Source organism: Rhinolophus sinicus, chromosome 1, assembly GCF_057876585.1.
Source record: "Rhinolophus sinicus isolate RSI-liver-muscle chromosome 1, RSI-T2T, whole genome shotgun sequence".
Lineage (NCBI taxonomy): Eukaryota > Metazoa > Chordata > Mammalia > Chiroptera > Rhinolophidae > Rhinolophus > Rhinolophus sinicus.
In genome coordinates, this window is record NC_142501.1 from 198481572 (window position 1) to 198495251 (window position 13680).

Genomic DNA, 13680 nt, shown 5'->3' on the forward strand with positions numbered 1-13680 from the left:
TTTTGTTCTTGTACAACAGAACTTTTTTACAATGAATATGAATAATTTTTGAAATAAAAAACTACTTAAAGAAAGAAGGAAAAGCCAAAGTACCTAATGTGAGTTTATTACCTTGCTTTCCCCCACAACAGCAAGTGCATGAATTCATCTTGCACTGATGTGGTTGTGTTCTTTTCCTAGACAAAATGGATATAATCATGACATGCATTTTGTTAATTATAAGCATATTTACTCAAATTACAGGAGCATAACTCGCTTTCTTTTACTTAACCTTCCCTCAAATCCGTATTTCAACTGATTATGTGAATATCAGTCACTAGAAAACAGCCAGTCACCTCTTTCAACACCTGTCCGATCGCCCTGCCCCACCTGCTCCACTTCACAATCCTGTCCCCACCTGAGCTGTTAACAATGGGAACATAGTCCTTCCTCTTTGAGGAAATAGCTTCAGGTTGGACCAAGGCATTTGAAAGAAATCATAATCTTAGCCTTTTACAAATCACACCAAATTTTTTCGTGAACCTCATGAAGTACATGAGGACCGCATGCATGCTTAAGTCCTTCTGTGGGAAACCTCAGTTACATTACCTGCACAAACTTGGTGAGACGAGAATCCATCTGCATCAGTATTTCTTCCCATGCTTCACACATGCATGTTAGTGACAAATTTATATACTATTAACAAGAAAATACTAATATAGTAAAAAAAATTTAAATCAGTATCCTAACTATTAATAAATAATATGTGCTTCTGACTGTCAATTGTTTTGAAGAAAAGCAGAATTTACTTTCAATCACTTTGAACTCAGTTAAGCCTGTGAAAGAGAAGACCATAGCTAATACTTCATAATCACTTAACTGTGAAACGTTCTTAAGTTCTTATATGGTAAAACAGATATCCTCAAGCTTTTTATAAATATGTTTTATGTTCACGAACTGTCAAAATGTGGGTTTAGTTAGCTATTCAGTTTTCCAACAGGATCTTTAAAAAGATACCGATCTTCAGAAATCTTTGATTTTAATTAGTGACTGTGGTCAACTGGGGAAAAAAAAAAAAGCCACAGTTCTTTGTGGCTCCTCTATCCAGATGCAGTCACTTTCTCCAGTCCTTGAGTCTGGGCTGGCCTTGTGTCTTGCTGTGATCAACACAGAGCACCAGAAGTGATACTGTGAGTCCAAGGCCTCAAAGCTTTGGACACTTCCACTTATACTCCTGACACCCCAGCTGCTGCCACCATTTCATGAACAAGCCTGGGCCAGCCTGCTGGGAGATGAGGAACACGGAGCCTAGACAAAGCCATCACAGCTAAGGGACACTTAGATCAGCCAGCTGACCACCGAGGCACGATCAAGCCCAGACAGGATTACGTGAACCTGGGCCAGATCCACAGAACCTTCCAGCTTAGCTCGGCCCAAGTTGCTAACCAACTAAGACACCAACCTACAGATTCACTAGCTAATTTGAGATGGATTTATTATACACAAAAGCTAACTGATAGGATAACTATTTTCCATAATACTTTCTTTGCAATAAAACTTTTAAAATTTCAAAATATTATTTTATTTACTAGAACATTTTTATTTAAATTACATTTTTTTTTCTTTTCTTTTGGAGAAATAGGGATGGGTGGAAATAGATTTTCAATTATATTTCTTTTTCTTGCTTTAATGGACATTATAAATTTATCTATCAGACTAGATACCTCTACCACAGATAGTTAGCATTACAAAATAAAATTTGCAAGTTTTTTGTTTATAGAACATTAGAAACTTATAGTAAGTATTCACATAAAATAAGTATAAATAAATACCTGTAAAAGAGCTGAGATGTGAGTAAACTTTCTGGCCATCCGAGTAACTTCGGGTAAGAAAGAATACAATAGATTGGTTTCAAGCTGTAAAATCACAATAATAAAGTGAGTCAGAATCAGATGCACTGACTTCTTTTAAAGGTAAATCAGGGGGGTGGGGGGGGAGGTGAGGGTAAGGGGGATCGAATATATGGTGATGGAAGAACTGACTCTGGGTGATGAACATACAATGGGATTTATAGATGATGTAATACAGAATTGTACACCTGAAATCTATGTAATTTTACTAACAATTGTCACCCCAATAAATTTAATTTAAAAAAAAAAAAAAAATAAAAAAAATAAAGGTAAATCAGTTCCTCTCTGGTACAAACTTCCAGTTATAAAATAAGTAAGTCATGGGGACATAATATACAGCATGGTGACTAAAGTCAATAATGTTGTAATGCATACTTGAAAGTTACCAAGACAGTAAATCTAAAAAGTTCTCATCACAAGAAAAAAATTATATATGTGTATGTATATACATTTGTGTAACTTTGTATGGTGATCATTTCACAGTGTACATATAATTATCAAATCATTATGTTATACACATGAAACTATGTTATATGTCAATTATACCTCAATTAGAAAAATACACTTTAAAAACATTAAAAATAAATAAAGCAGTCCCTTCCAGCTCAAAAAAAAAAAAATTCTATAACTTGGAAGCGTCAAGGTCTAACTACATATGTATCAGAAAGACTATCAGAATTCTGCTCCCTTTGTGCATAATAGTTTGGAGACTGGCAGAACATAACCTTAGGATTTTCTAACCTGCCATGTTTAACTGTGCATAAGTCACCCTCCCTAGGTTAGCAATCCCCTCTATCTAACTAGAGTAAGTGTCATAATATATTTTGCAACAGTATTATGAGGAATTTAAACGATGACCACAAATATATGTACAATTTTTAAAAGAATTATAGGCTATTGACAAATACAAATTGAACATCTATTATAATGGTATGTGGCTTATATCTCAATAAAGCTGTTGTTTAAAAAATACATATTACAAACTTCAAAGAAATCATTTTGTTATAGCACCAAATGCAATCCTGGAAATCAGTTTCACAGAACCTTAGATGAAGAGCAAATATGAACAACCGTTCCAGTGAATCAGCAAGTCAAGTGTTCTCTGATGCTCTGAATACAATGAATGTCGGAAGGCATCAAACACATCTCACCCTGCCTTTTTTTGTTGTTGTTGTTCCACTTTTGTTTCAGAGTTCATGCATACCTAGACTAAGTGGCTGGGTTATGTGAGATGAAAATTTGGGTAAGATTTTCTGGAAGGCAAGGCCACAATCTAAATACTCCACAGCAGCCCAGTCAAACAGTTTCCACCATCTACAATACAAATGGCACACAACGAAAAAGGTTTCTCCCAACATTAACCGATCACCTCATACCAGAGGCGGTATGCTGGTTAAGAGCACTGACTCTGGAGCCAGGCTGCCCAGCACGACTTCCAATTCTGTGACACTGAGGAAATCGTGCAGCTTCTCTGTGTGCCCATTTACTTATCCATAAAATGGGATAATAACAGTACCTACCTATTTGGTTGCTGTGAGGCTTCAAATGAATTATGCTAAATCACTCAGTACTTGGAGCATATTAATGATAAATATTAGCATTTATTATTATTAGGGTCAGAGCCCTAAGAAAATACTGGGTACCAAGATGAACTGGTAGAGCAACCAATTAATATGGTCATTAACAGACCATCAAAACACTGTTTTTATGAAAACTGTACTGGGCCATGGGAATAATACTTAAGGCAGTGATTATAATAAGATTTTATACATAAGATTTAGAAGCTCCAAGTCAATATTTTGCTTTTTTTTTTTAATGACCATTAGAATGATTTGGATAACAAAACCTATAAAACCTTTAAAAAATAGATGAGTATTTATTCTCTACTGCTATTTGGGTTTCAATACTCACCTGAAAGTATGAAACTTCTGAAGCACCACCGGCAGAAACCTCTGTAACCACTGATAGTGATTTCAAATCACTTGATAAACACAAGGCAAGACAAGTACCAACAATCTGTAAGACAGTCAAATCCCCCAGTGTATTTAGTATTATTGTTAGATTGCATCTGCTTACAATAAAGGACACAATAATGCAGAGCTCCAAAAAGCAGTGTCGCCAATGAAGGTATGCATCTGCCTAGTTGTATGGACAGATGGGCGGACAGACACACACACACACACCCACCCATATCAAGAATCCCAAATCGAGTGTTGGAGATCCAGCATATTCCATAGGGCCTACATTATTTCCTACCTCTCTAGGGTAGAATAAGATGAAAAAGCTACGGAGAAGACCGAAACTTAGCAACCACAGGAAACTCAGCACTGAGAAGACTGCTTCAGATGACTCGTCACATTCTAATCACAAATTGTAGCTCTTACCCAGAAGGCCAGAACAGCATTAAATCATAATCAAGTGTACCCTATAAGCTTTTTTGTTACGATAAAAAACTTGACTAATTCCACTAATAGCTCCTGATCTTCACAGACAAAACACTATTTTACCTTAGTAAGAAAATTATCCTCTTAACATTTAAGAATAACCCCAATAATTGAAATGGGGGGGAAAATGTAGTGTTTTATTCTATTTCCATAAATCTGCCATTTTAAATAATATAGAAAACATTAAAGAAAAACTTACCCCTGTGACTCGAGCAATTTTGAACATTCCATATGCATAAAGTTCAATAAAACCAGAGCTTCCTCCAAGGACAAGAATATTAAGCCTAATTAAAAATAATGCAACAAGCTGAGGACAACAGTGAAGATGAAGTTCTTAAACCAAAATACAAATTGTTCCTGCACTCATATAATCTGCATAGTAAACTCCCCTGCGGGGGAAATGGAACATCAAACAAATTCACTAATACTCAATATTCAATCATATCAGGCTTATTCCTTTTATTCAAAGGTTTAAATTTTCTCTAGCCTCAAAAAAACCTCAGTTTACAGTAAAGTAAGAAAACATTATTTCAATAGCAGTTGAATTTATATACTCTCAATAACAAAACAATCTTTTTTTCCAGCCAATACAAAGCACCATCAGTTTTATCATGGCTCTGATGCTAAATATATTAAATGGGCTTAAACAACTTGAATATTTAAATTTTAAAAACTCTAGTACTTCAGTCTTCCTTTACTTCTTATTGAAATAAACAAAAGTACATTATAATATTAAATTTGACACAATCAAAGACCATACAATAAAAATAAGGAAATAGATATTAACGTCTGTATACTGTTCAGAGGTTATTTGTCAACAATAAAATAACATGAAATAAAGGAATTATCCTTGAAACCTTGAAAACCGCCTCAAATATCAAATGTTAACTTTAATAATCTTGTTAAAGATATCTGCAAAATTTACCTGACGTCTCCCAAAAGCTTAATAATTTCATCAGAATTTTCTTCACTAAAATATAAAAATAAATTGGATTATTTTTCAACTATATCTTTCAAATCATAAAAGATTATCTTACTTGAAAAGAAAAAAGGCGTATCTTACCTAAATATTTTTGAGGTGTTGCTATAACTAGAGAAAAATAGAGATTGGGGTAAAAACTACTCTTAACAGAAATGTATGTTTTATAACACATGAGAAAATTGTCAGTGTTAAAAGTAAAGAGAAATGTGCAAGATTAATTCCAATGGAATTAAAATGATACTTACTTTTTTGGCAATGTAGGTAGTTTAGGTAACAGAAGATTTGATTCATCTTCAGCATTATAAAAGGATGTTAGAACACTACAAAGAAAAAAACACACAAGTATCATAAAAACAGCAAAGATTTTACTCCTCTCTCCATTAAAAAAAATACTGATTTTTTTAATGCCGTTTTATACATTACACATTACCAAGTAAACAAATGCCACACATACTCATATTTATCATAGTAAAATTGTCTTAACAATCATAAACAAGACATACAAAAGTAGGAAATTCATCATTTAAAAAGGGCTTTATTTCTGGGGGAAAAAAATCAGCCTACACACTTTGCATTTAGAAGAACAAATATTAATAAACAATTATCTAAGCATATAAAATATATTCATGTGTTTAGTACTAGATACTGACTGAGAATTTATGATTTTTTAACTCTCACCTAAGAACCATCACTAAACACATGAGTAGCAAGAGGAATTTTAAAAAACACTGCAATTACTTTATCATTTAATTACTGGTTCTATGGCTTACGTACCTTTGGGGATATGACAGCCCAGCAGGTATATAAGAAGACACTATGCCTTTTATAATAGTCTTATTTATCCCTTCCCCCCCCCCTCAATCCTACCTCCAACTAAGGTTAGAAATAAATGAGTGAGAAGGTGAAAAAATGGTGACTTGGCAGGCCTTTTTTTCCCACTGGAACACAAACTAGGTGTCCCGAGAGACCCTGGAATCTCCATATAACATTTCTAAACCATTCATAGAACATGTGTTAGAATTACGCTTAGTAGGTAACTGGACTGGGATAGAAATTCCATACGCTAGTATACTCTGCTCCTCTATCCTATAAATTCACATGATTATTTGTAACCCTTGATTATTTGATGATTGATTAATCACTGTTTTATCTATAGTGAATTTCAAACGCCAGGCTACATCCTTGTTATCTAAATCCTTACAGGCCCCTCTTGGGAAACTTTTCAATTAATATTCAGAATTTACAAATTCACGTGATATTAACTTAAAACTTAATTAGAAAGGAAAAGCTAATGGAAAGAAAATTATCACATTTCCTCAAAAAGGAAACTTTTATTTTCAGTATTAACTAAACCCACTGATCCTTTAGGCCTTCTTTACTGCAAACCTAGTATATTACTTGACTGCATAGACTAAGGCAAAATTGTTTTCATGAAAAATAAACTAATAGGACCACGGACACAGAATTTGTACAGCATAAAAACAGAATGCTCAATTTAGCACTTTTCACACTCTAAGAATGTTTACTAAGGCATACAAAAAAAATATATGATGAAACGGAAAACAGAACCTCAATTTGCTAATCAGTAATTTTAAGTAATGTTACTTGAAAGGATAAATTAGTGATATGAACTACAAAAATTAACTAAAAAGAAAAAACATGGCCATTCAGGCATTAATTTTTCCATAAGAAAACATCTTTTTCGGAAGAAAAAATAATCTAATATAGCATTAAAAAATTTTATCTTGATAAACTTAAAACCAAAAGTTAAATGCAATATATACATACTCAACATAGATACTCTAAAGTACCCATTTTAAAAAATTAAAATTTCATGTACGGCATCCTATTGACTACTGGAGTTTTTTGTTTGTTTTTTTTTCTTGTTTTTGTTTTTTTAATTACTCTACCTGCTTTCTACAGTCACTTCCATCCAATGCATACAAGAAACTGGAGCCTCCACAGAAAAGGAGTGCAAGCTTTCAGGTTTTTCTACATCACACAAAACAATTTTCTTGGTGTCGGCAAGAGCAAAGGCCAAAACTGAAACAAGAAGAAATAATCAGAATAATTTAGTGTAACATTCTAGAAAAATAAACAGGTATTACATTTCTTGTCCAGTTTTACTATTTTAAACACATTGTGATCATTGAAATTATTTAACCTAAAAATCCTTCCTTTAGTAATATTTTAAAACCTAAAAGATATCTTTGCAGGTAGTTATGCTGTTATCTAAGCTTATATTCAAATGCTCAAACTTTCATGAACGCTCTACTTAACACTTAATACATCAAAGCCTCTAGACTGGAACCCAGTTACCAAGCAGAAAATACAAAACAGGTCTCAAGAGATAAACAATAATATTGTATTACCAAGACACTGATCCCGTAAACATGCGTAAAAGGTAACAAATATTCCATCTATTTGCTTCTTGGAAAATGTTTTATTACCCTTTGTTTCTAATGCTTAATGGAAAAGAAGGCCATCAAATACTAATGAGTCTTCTTCCTTTCACTGTGACTGAATTATCTAGTACAGTTTCTCTACATAAGTCATTAATATCTTCCCAACATATCAAATTTAAGAATTTCTAAATAGAGGGCTATGAGTGTCACTGTGTACCAATATACACAACTTGGCTACATTGTGAGACAATCCAGCTTTCCTCCTCTTCAAAACAATTTAAAGCAATCTGGAAATAACCAATACGTAAAACTTTTTTCTTTTACTGTCCAAAAGCACAACACATTTTTAGTGATAAAAATATCATCCACTTAACACACTGACTTTCATAATATATTTTAAGATTCGGGTGTTTTTGAATGAATACTGCAAGATCTCAAGGTTTTACTTACAAAAATCTTCTAATTTTACACATATTTTTTAAAATAAAAGATAAAACAAGAGCCGAGCAAAATGACTACAGATAGGAATAGTTATCTGTAAGTGATAAGCTTTCAGGGCATTTTTTACATACTTATTTAAATTTATCTAGAAAAAAAATTAAGCAATGAGGAGTGCATATCATTTGACAAAAACAATTCAGTTTTTTTCTTAAAGTACAAATGATACACATAAACTTTAAGCTATGATTTACATATTTTACTGTAGTGACTCTATGTGTACAACAGTTCAAGTAACAACTGTCATTGTACAAACACAGGAAGAAGCAAGTTTAGCCATGAGAGCCACAGTGAGCTACAACATAACAAGCTACAAAATAAAGAACACCAGAAGGAGAAACATCACATAGAAATGATAGTCCTTCAGGTAAGGCAAGCATATGTGCAGAGAGAATATTTATGAGCCACACATTTAATGCTAAGATACATTTTTGGGAGAAAGGGCCATGATGGCCCTGAACTGACTAGTGAGTGATAGGTGAAGTTTGGGCCAAACAGAGCAGGACAAGACAGTGAAAAACACAAAACCAACGTATTCTGTATATATCCATCAGATTTCATTTTAGAATTATCTTCACCAAGAACTCAGATTTCAGTTTAGAGAGATCTTTACCCAGAAAGAGATGGTAGAATTAATCTTGAGTTCTATGAAAATATTTGAAAGCATTCTAAAAAACAAAGTTCCCAAACTGGTACTTAGAATTCTAGTATACAATAAGAACAATAAATTCTTTCTGGATTTAAGCTTTCTTTACAGAATACATTTTGTAAAGAATAAAAATGTATTTTTTATAATACTATCATTACGTTTGCCATCTGGTCTCCAAGCCAGACAGGTCACTTCCTTTCCTGTATTTTCATTTGGTGGAAAACTCCAAACTCGATGAAAACTTGCAAGTCGATGAAGTAAAACCTAAAACAAAACAGATATAATGGTAGAAAATAAAAATCCATTTCCAAAAATAAAATAAACCTAGATCCCCACTATAAAATTTTTAAAAATCATCTCAAGTATAACACTTAGCTATTGGAAGAAATTAGAAGACAACACTGTCTGAATCAACTTAAGGTATTTTCAAAATGGGGAAAACAGGTGTAATTCAACCCTGGTACCCTATACATTTTCCTATCTTTTATGTCAACAAGAAACTTGTCTTTTGGAAAAGAGTAAGAATGTCCAACATGATGATAAAAAAAGGGAGAACACAATAGCACTAGAAAGGTAGCCGTGATACAATCAACAGTCAGCTTGGAATCAGACAACTTGCATCTGATTTCAGCCGTGTCACTTATTGGCCATGGATGTTGGACAAGTCACCTAGCCATTCTAAATTTCCATTTCCACACTAGTCAATTTCCACCTTGGAGGATCAAGATGGTGCCCAAAGTTCCCTGTGCTTCAAAAATAAGACTGTCCCTACTCCGTGCTCTCTACAACCATTGAAAATAAGAAAAGGTAGAACAGCATGTGCTCCTGAAGACCCCGCCACACCTTCCTAGCACCCCACATTCACAGCTTCAACCACTCCCTGCCTTATCTCATAGCATCCTTCACTGCTGGTCACATCTGTCCCCTGGGAAGCCAGGACTCGCACGGAATCAGTCATTCCCTCGAGTCAGTCAGTGCTCTTCTCTGAGCCCATCTCTGCCATTCCTTACTTCTGAAACCCTTCCTCTGCACCCTCTGGAGTTCATGGTTAGGTATCATCAAAATCCCCTGTACCTTCATTCTCTTCTCTGAAATGTGCTTCTCACCTGAGGATACTCAGGGGGTGGCCATTTTGCACGCCGTGTCCCTTGTACTGCTATTGGGCTAGGAGATGAAGTGGGTTTCCTCCCTGATGCTCGATGTCATTTCTGGATGACTTCTCTTCTCTAAAATCCTCTAACTTTGAATCTTATGCCATCAGACCAGATCTATCACCCACTATCGCCCTTAATTGCAGTCATCTAAAGACCCCTAGACCAGTCCCCTCACCCCTGCAAGACATGGACTCCTGCCCGGCTCACTCATGCTTTCCAACGCTACTCAGCATCATTCTTAGTGATTTCGAGAGCTTTTCAGTTCTCAACTTCCTCTCCTCCAATGATCACGTCTTCTGCCTCACCTCAGTCACTCCCAGGGTCCCACTCTTGCCCTTGTGTCATTACCAACAAGTACAAATGCTGCCCTAAGCTCAGTTTCAAACCTCCCACTTTCCATCACCACCTCTACCTTTCCAGCTCATTCCTACTAATATCCAACTTCAACTCTTCAATTTCACCAAGACACACAATCCATGGATTCTACCTTCTATTCACCGTCCCTTACCCAACACGCGCTCTCACTTCCCCACTTAATCAGGTTAGAATGCAAGGTTCATCGTTACAACCACTCCTCTCACGTATAGTTCAACTTCCTAGTATCTCTCTTGCTTTGTCATACTTGCAGAACAACAACCCTGGTTAAACTCAACCATGCCTGCATCCACACAGCCAAAAAGAACAGAAGACACATAGGAGTACAACCATGGTCACTACTTGCCCTTGAACTTACCAAGACCATTAACCTCACGTGGCTCTTAATAATGACCAGAAATCCTGTTAGGTTTCCACAGTCAACTTGCCTTGTTGGCTTTTGCATCTCTCTCCTTTCTCCTCAAACTTCCAATATTTTCTTTTCTCTAGACGGTGCCCTTTCTTCTCACTGAGTCAGTGGAATCACCAAGTGCCCACAATTATATCTACCCATCTAATCACACCGATGCCCCTATTCTCTCCCTTCCCTCCTACTGAGATGGTTGTGGTATCCGAATTCCTCTCTAGAGCCATGACGGAGTTCCAATGCATCTTGGCAGGGGAGAAAGATGAGATTTCATGGAGGGCCTTGAGAAAGCAGTGCCCTGGCGTCGAGGTCATGGCAGCCGACACAGCAACGTGGCCCTGCAGGCTGCTAAGTTTCCCAGGCTGAGTTTTCCTTACCATCATAACACAACTCTCACCTGGCCAGGTAATTCAGGAAACCTGCCAAAAGGCCAAAGGAGGGAACACCGGTGAAGGTTTCCTTACAAAATGGCTACCAGGTAATAACTCTCCGCAGAAAGTTTGGCACAACCTATTGTACTTGAAGCATAATATAACGTGAAGTAGGAATGCTAACTGACAACACTCATGCACATTGTCAGGAATCCAGGGAGGGATCACTCACTACCTTGTTTAATTTAAAGGTATTTTTAATGGGTGGTGGCTGTCCGACCCATAGTGTAAAACTTGCGCGGTATAATGTATGCCCTCTGCTGCAGCTACACGCATGGACGTTTGCAGCTAGTTTGACAATAACTCATCTTGCTTCTGCTACTAAACTCCAAGCACACACTTCCAGCAGCGTCTGTGGATCTACTACGTGTAGCTCACGAGTAACACATCACTGGCTTTCATAAAAAAGCCATTTAACAAATCATTGACTAAAAGAGACTTGGCGATGCTGAGTGTGATTGTGTTCAGCTGCGTGATAACGTATTTTCGCCACAAAATACGGAAAATGGGCACAGAAATGATCTCTCCTGTATATGCTCCCTTATATACTTTCACTTGGAGTTTATAGCCGCCTGGAAGGAGGGGCAGGGTAGACAGGTGGCCAAGTTCACAGAAGGAGCAACTGAGGCCGGGGCAGTCTGTCCGCGCTCGCTGTCGGTCCGGCGCGGTGTTCCTGGGGCTCCAAGCCGTTTCACTCACCTCGCCCGCGGTGTTGGCCAAAGCAATGAGATCCCGCTTGGGTGACCAAACCAGGAAAATGATCTCCTGCGGCAGCTGCTTCTCTCCCACCACCCGGAAGGACGGGAAACAGGTCGGAAAACGCAACATGGGGGCGACCCTGCAACGACACCCCGGTCGGAGGCCGGCAGAGGCTCCCCGCACCCGCCCCCACTGGGCCTGGCACCCGCGCCGCGCTCGCCCCGAGCCCTCCCGAGAGGAGCCCCGACCGCGGCGGTACCTGCGAGCAGCCCTCGCGCGGCCTCTCCCGCCCTCTGCCCGCCGCGCGCCGCCGCCGCGCGCTCCGGCACTTCCGTCGCCGGGACTTCCTCGCGAGAAGAAGGAGGCGGCGCGGGTGTGGGAGTCGGCGCCCGGGCGTGCGGTCTGGCCCCGGATGCGGAGCCTAGGACGCGAGGGGAGGACGGGCTGCACCGCGGACGCGGGGCTGGAGGACCGCGCGCGGGTCGGCGCCGGATGCGGGGCTGGGAGGGCGGGGCGCGCGGGTGCGGGCGCGTCGCTGAGGCTGCGCGTCAGCCCACGGAGGGGGCTCGTATACACGTGTGTGCACGCCCGCAGGTCGTGTCTGTTTTCCCGAAAATTCCTTGCTGTGGGTGAATGGACAGTCATAGGTTTAGGAGTGAGGCCTCAGAGGCCAAGGGGAGACGAAAAGGAACTCGAACTTTAGGTCCTGATCACCTGGAGCCTTCTTTGACAGTCTCTTAATAGGTGTTCTCAGTCCCGGTTGCTCGGTAGAATCACCTGGAGAGATTTTTAACTCCCCCCCCCCCCCCCCCCCAGGCAGTATCCCAGACCCGTTAATTCGGTACGGGACCCAGCCTTTATTAAATAAACTCTCAACGTGGTTCCGGTTTGCAGCTAAGGTGGGAGGGCACTGCTCTAAAACCTCCGACATAGGCAAATGTCTTCATTCTTTATCCCATTTAAGCCTCAAAACTTATTGTTGGTAGTAGCCCCACCATAATAATTGAGGACTGCGGGCTCACCGAGGAGTTATCCAAGTTTGAGCATCTGCTATGTGAAAGAATCTGAACTACACAAATGCACGGGATACGGGCTCTGCCCTAAAAGGCTCACAGGTCAGCCTGACCAACAGGTAAACCAGAAGCCATCTGATGCTTCCTTATACAGGACACGTTTGAATGTGTCAACATACTCCTAAGTGCCCAGAAGTTATGACCGGGTTAAGAGAATGTGACACTATCATCCTTTGATTCTTGAACTTAAAATCTGCGATGGCCAATGGGCAGCTGGGAAGGCAGGTTCAAAGGGGAAAGGTCAGGGCCTGAGAAAAGACACGGGATTCCCTGTGTACAGGGATGGAAGATGTTGCGGTGTGGGATGTGGCTAATCTAGGTCATATAAAGTCTGTTATTCTGAGAAGTCTATTTTGAAGTCATAAAATAGGTGAAACACATGAAATATGCAAACTGACTGAATTTGCTGGAAAGAAAAATTAATGTAGGTTGGTGGTGGAATCTCTCTGCCCTACCACAGTTTCATTCATTAGGCAACAACAAAAAAACCTGACTCAAAGTGGCACAAGTAATAACTAGAATGTTATCAACTCATGTAAATTGCAAGTCCGCAATAGGACCGGCTTCAGGGAAAACTAGATCCAGCAACATCCTATCACCAAGTACCCAGCTCAGGATATGTCATCATAAGGTTGGTTCCCCATGTGGTCACTGGAAGTCGGCTAACAGCTCTGG

General features: G+C 38.6%; 1 protein-coding gene across 3 annotated transcripts in view; it reads right to left on the bottom strand.

Annotated features, from left to right (window-relative positions):
• ANAPC4 (anaphase promoting complex subunit 4) overlaps positions 1-12452 on the bottom strand; it is a 35055-nt gene extending 22603 nt beyond the window's left edge. Inside the window, exons 1-12 of one of the 3 annotated variants that reach the window (XM_019743881.3) lie at positions 12192-12451; positions 11933-12071; positions 9026-9131; positions 7226-7358; positions 5561-5635; positions 5397-5423; positions 5259-5303; positions 4533-4617; positions 3801-3905; positions 1812-1895; positions 589-675; positions 112-176 (exon numbers count right to left, since the gene is read on the bottom strand). In XM_019743881.3, coding sequence (XP_019599440.2) covers positions 112-176; positions 589-675; positions 1812-1895; positions 3801-3905; positions 4533-4617; positions 5259-5303; positions 5397-5423; positions 5561-5635; positions 7226-7358; positions 9026-9131; positions 11933-12061 — 941 coding nt within the window. In that variant the 5' untranslated portion in view covers positions 12062-12071; positions 12192-12451. Of the gene's footprint in view, positions 1-111; positions 177-588; positions 676-1811; positions 1896-3800; positions 3906-4532; positions 4618-5258; positions 5304-5396; positions 5424-5560; positions 5636-7225; positions 7359-9025; positions 9132-11932; positions 12072-12191 lie in introns of all 3 variants that reach the window. The other 2 variants (XM_019743882.3, XM_074321960.2) reach the window with 2 other exon arrangements.
• Between the last annotated feature and the right edge of the window lie 1228 nt (positions 12453-13680).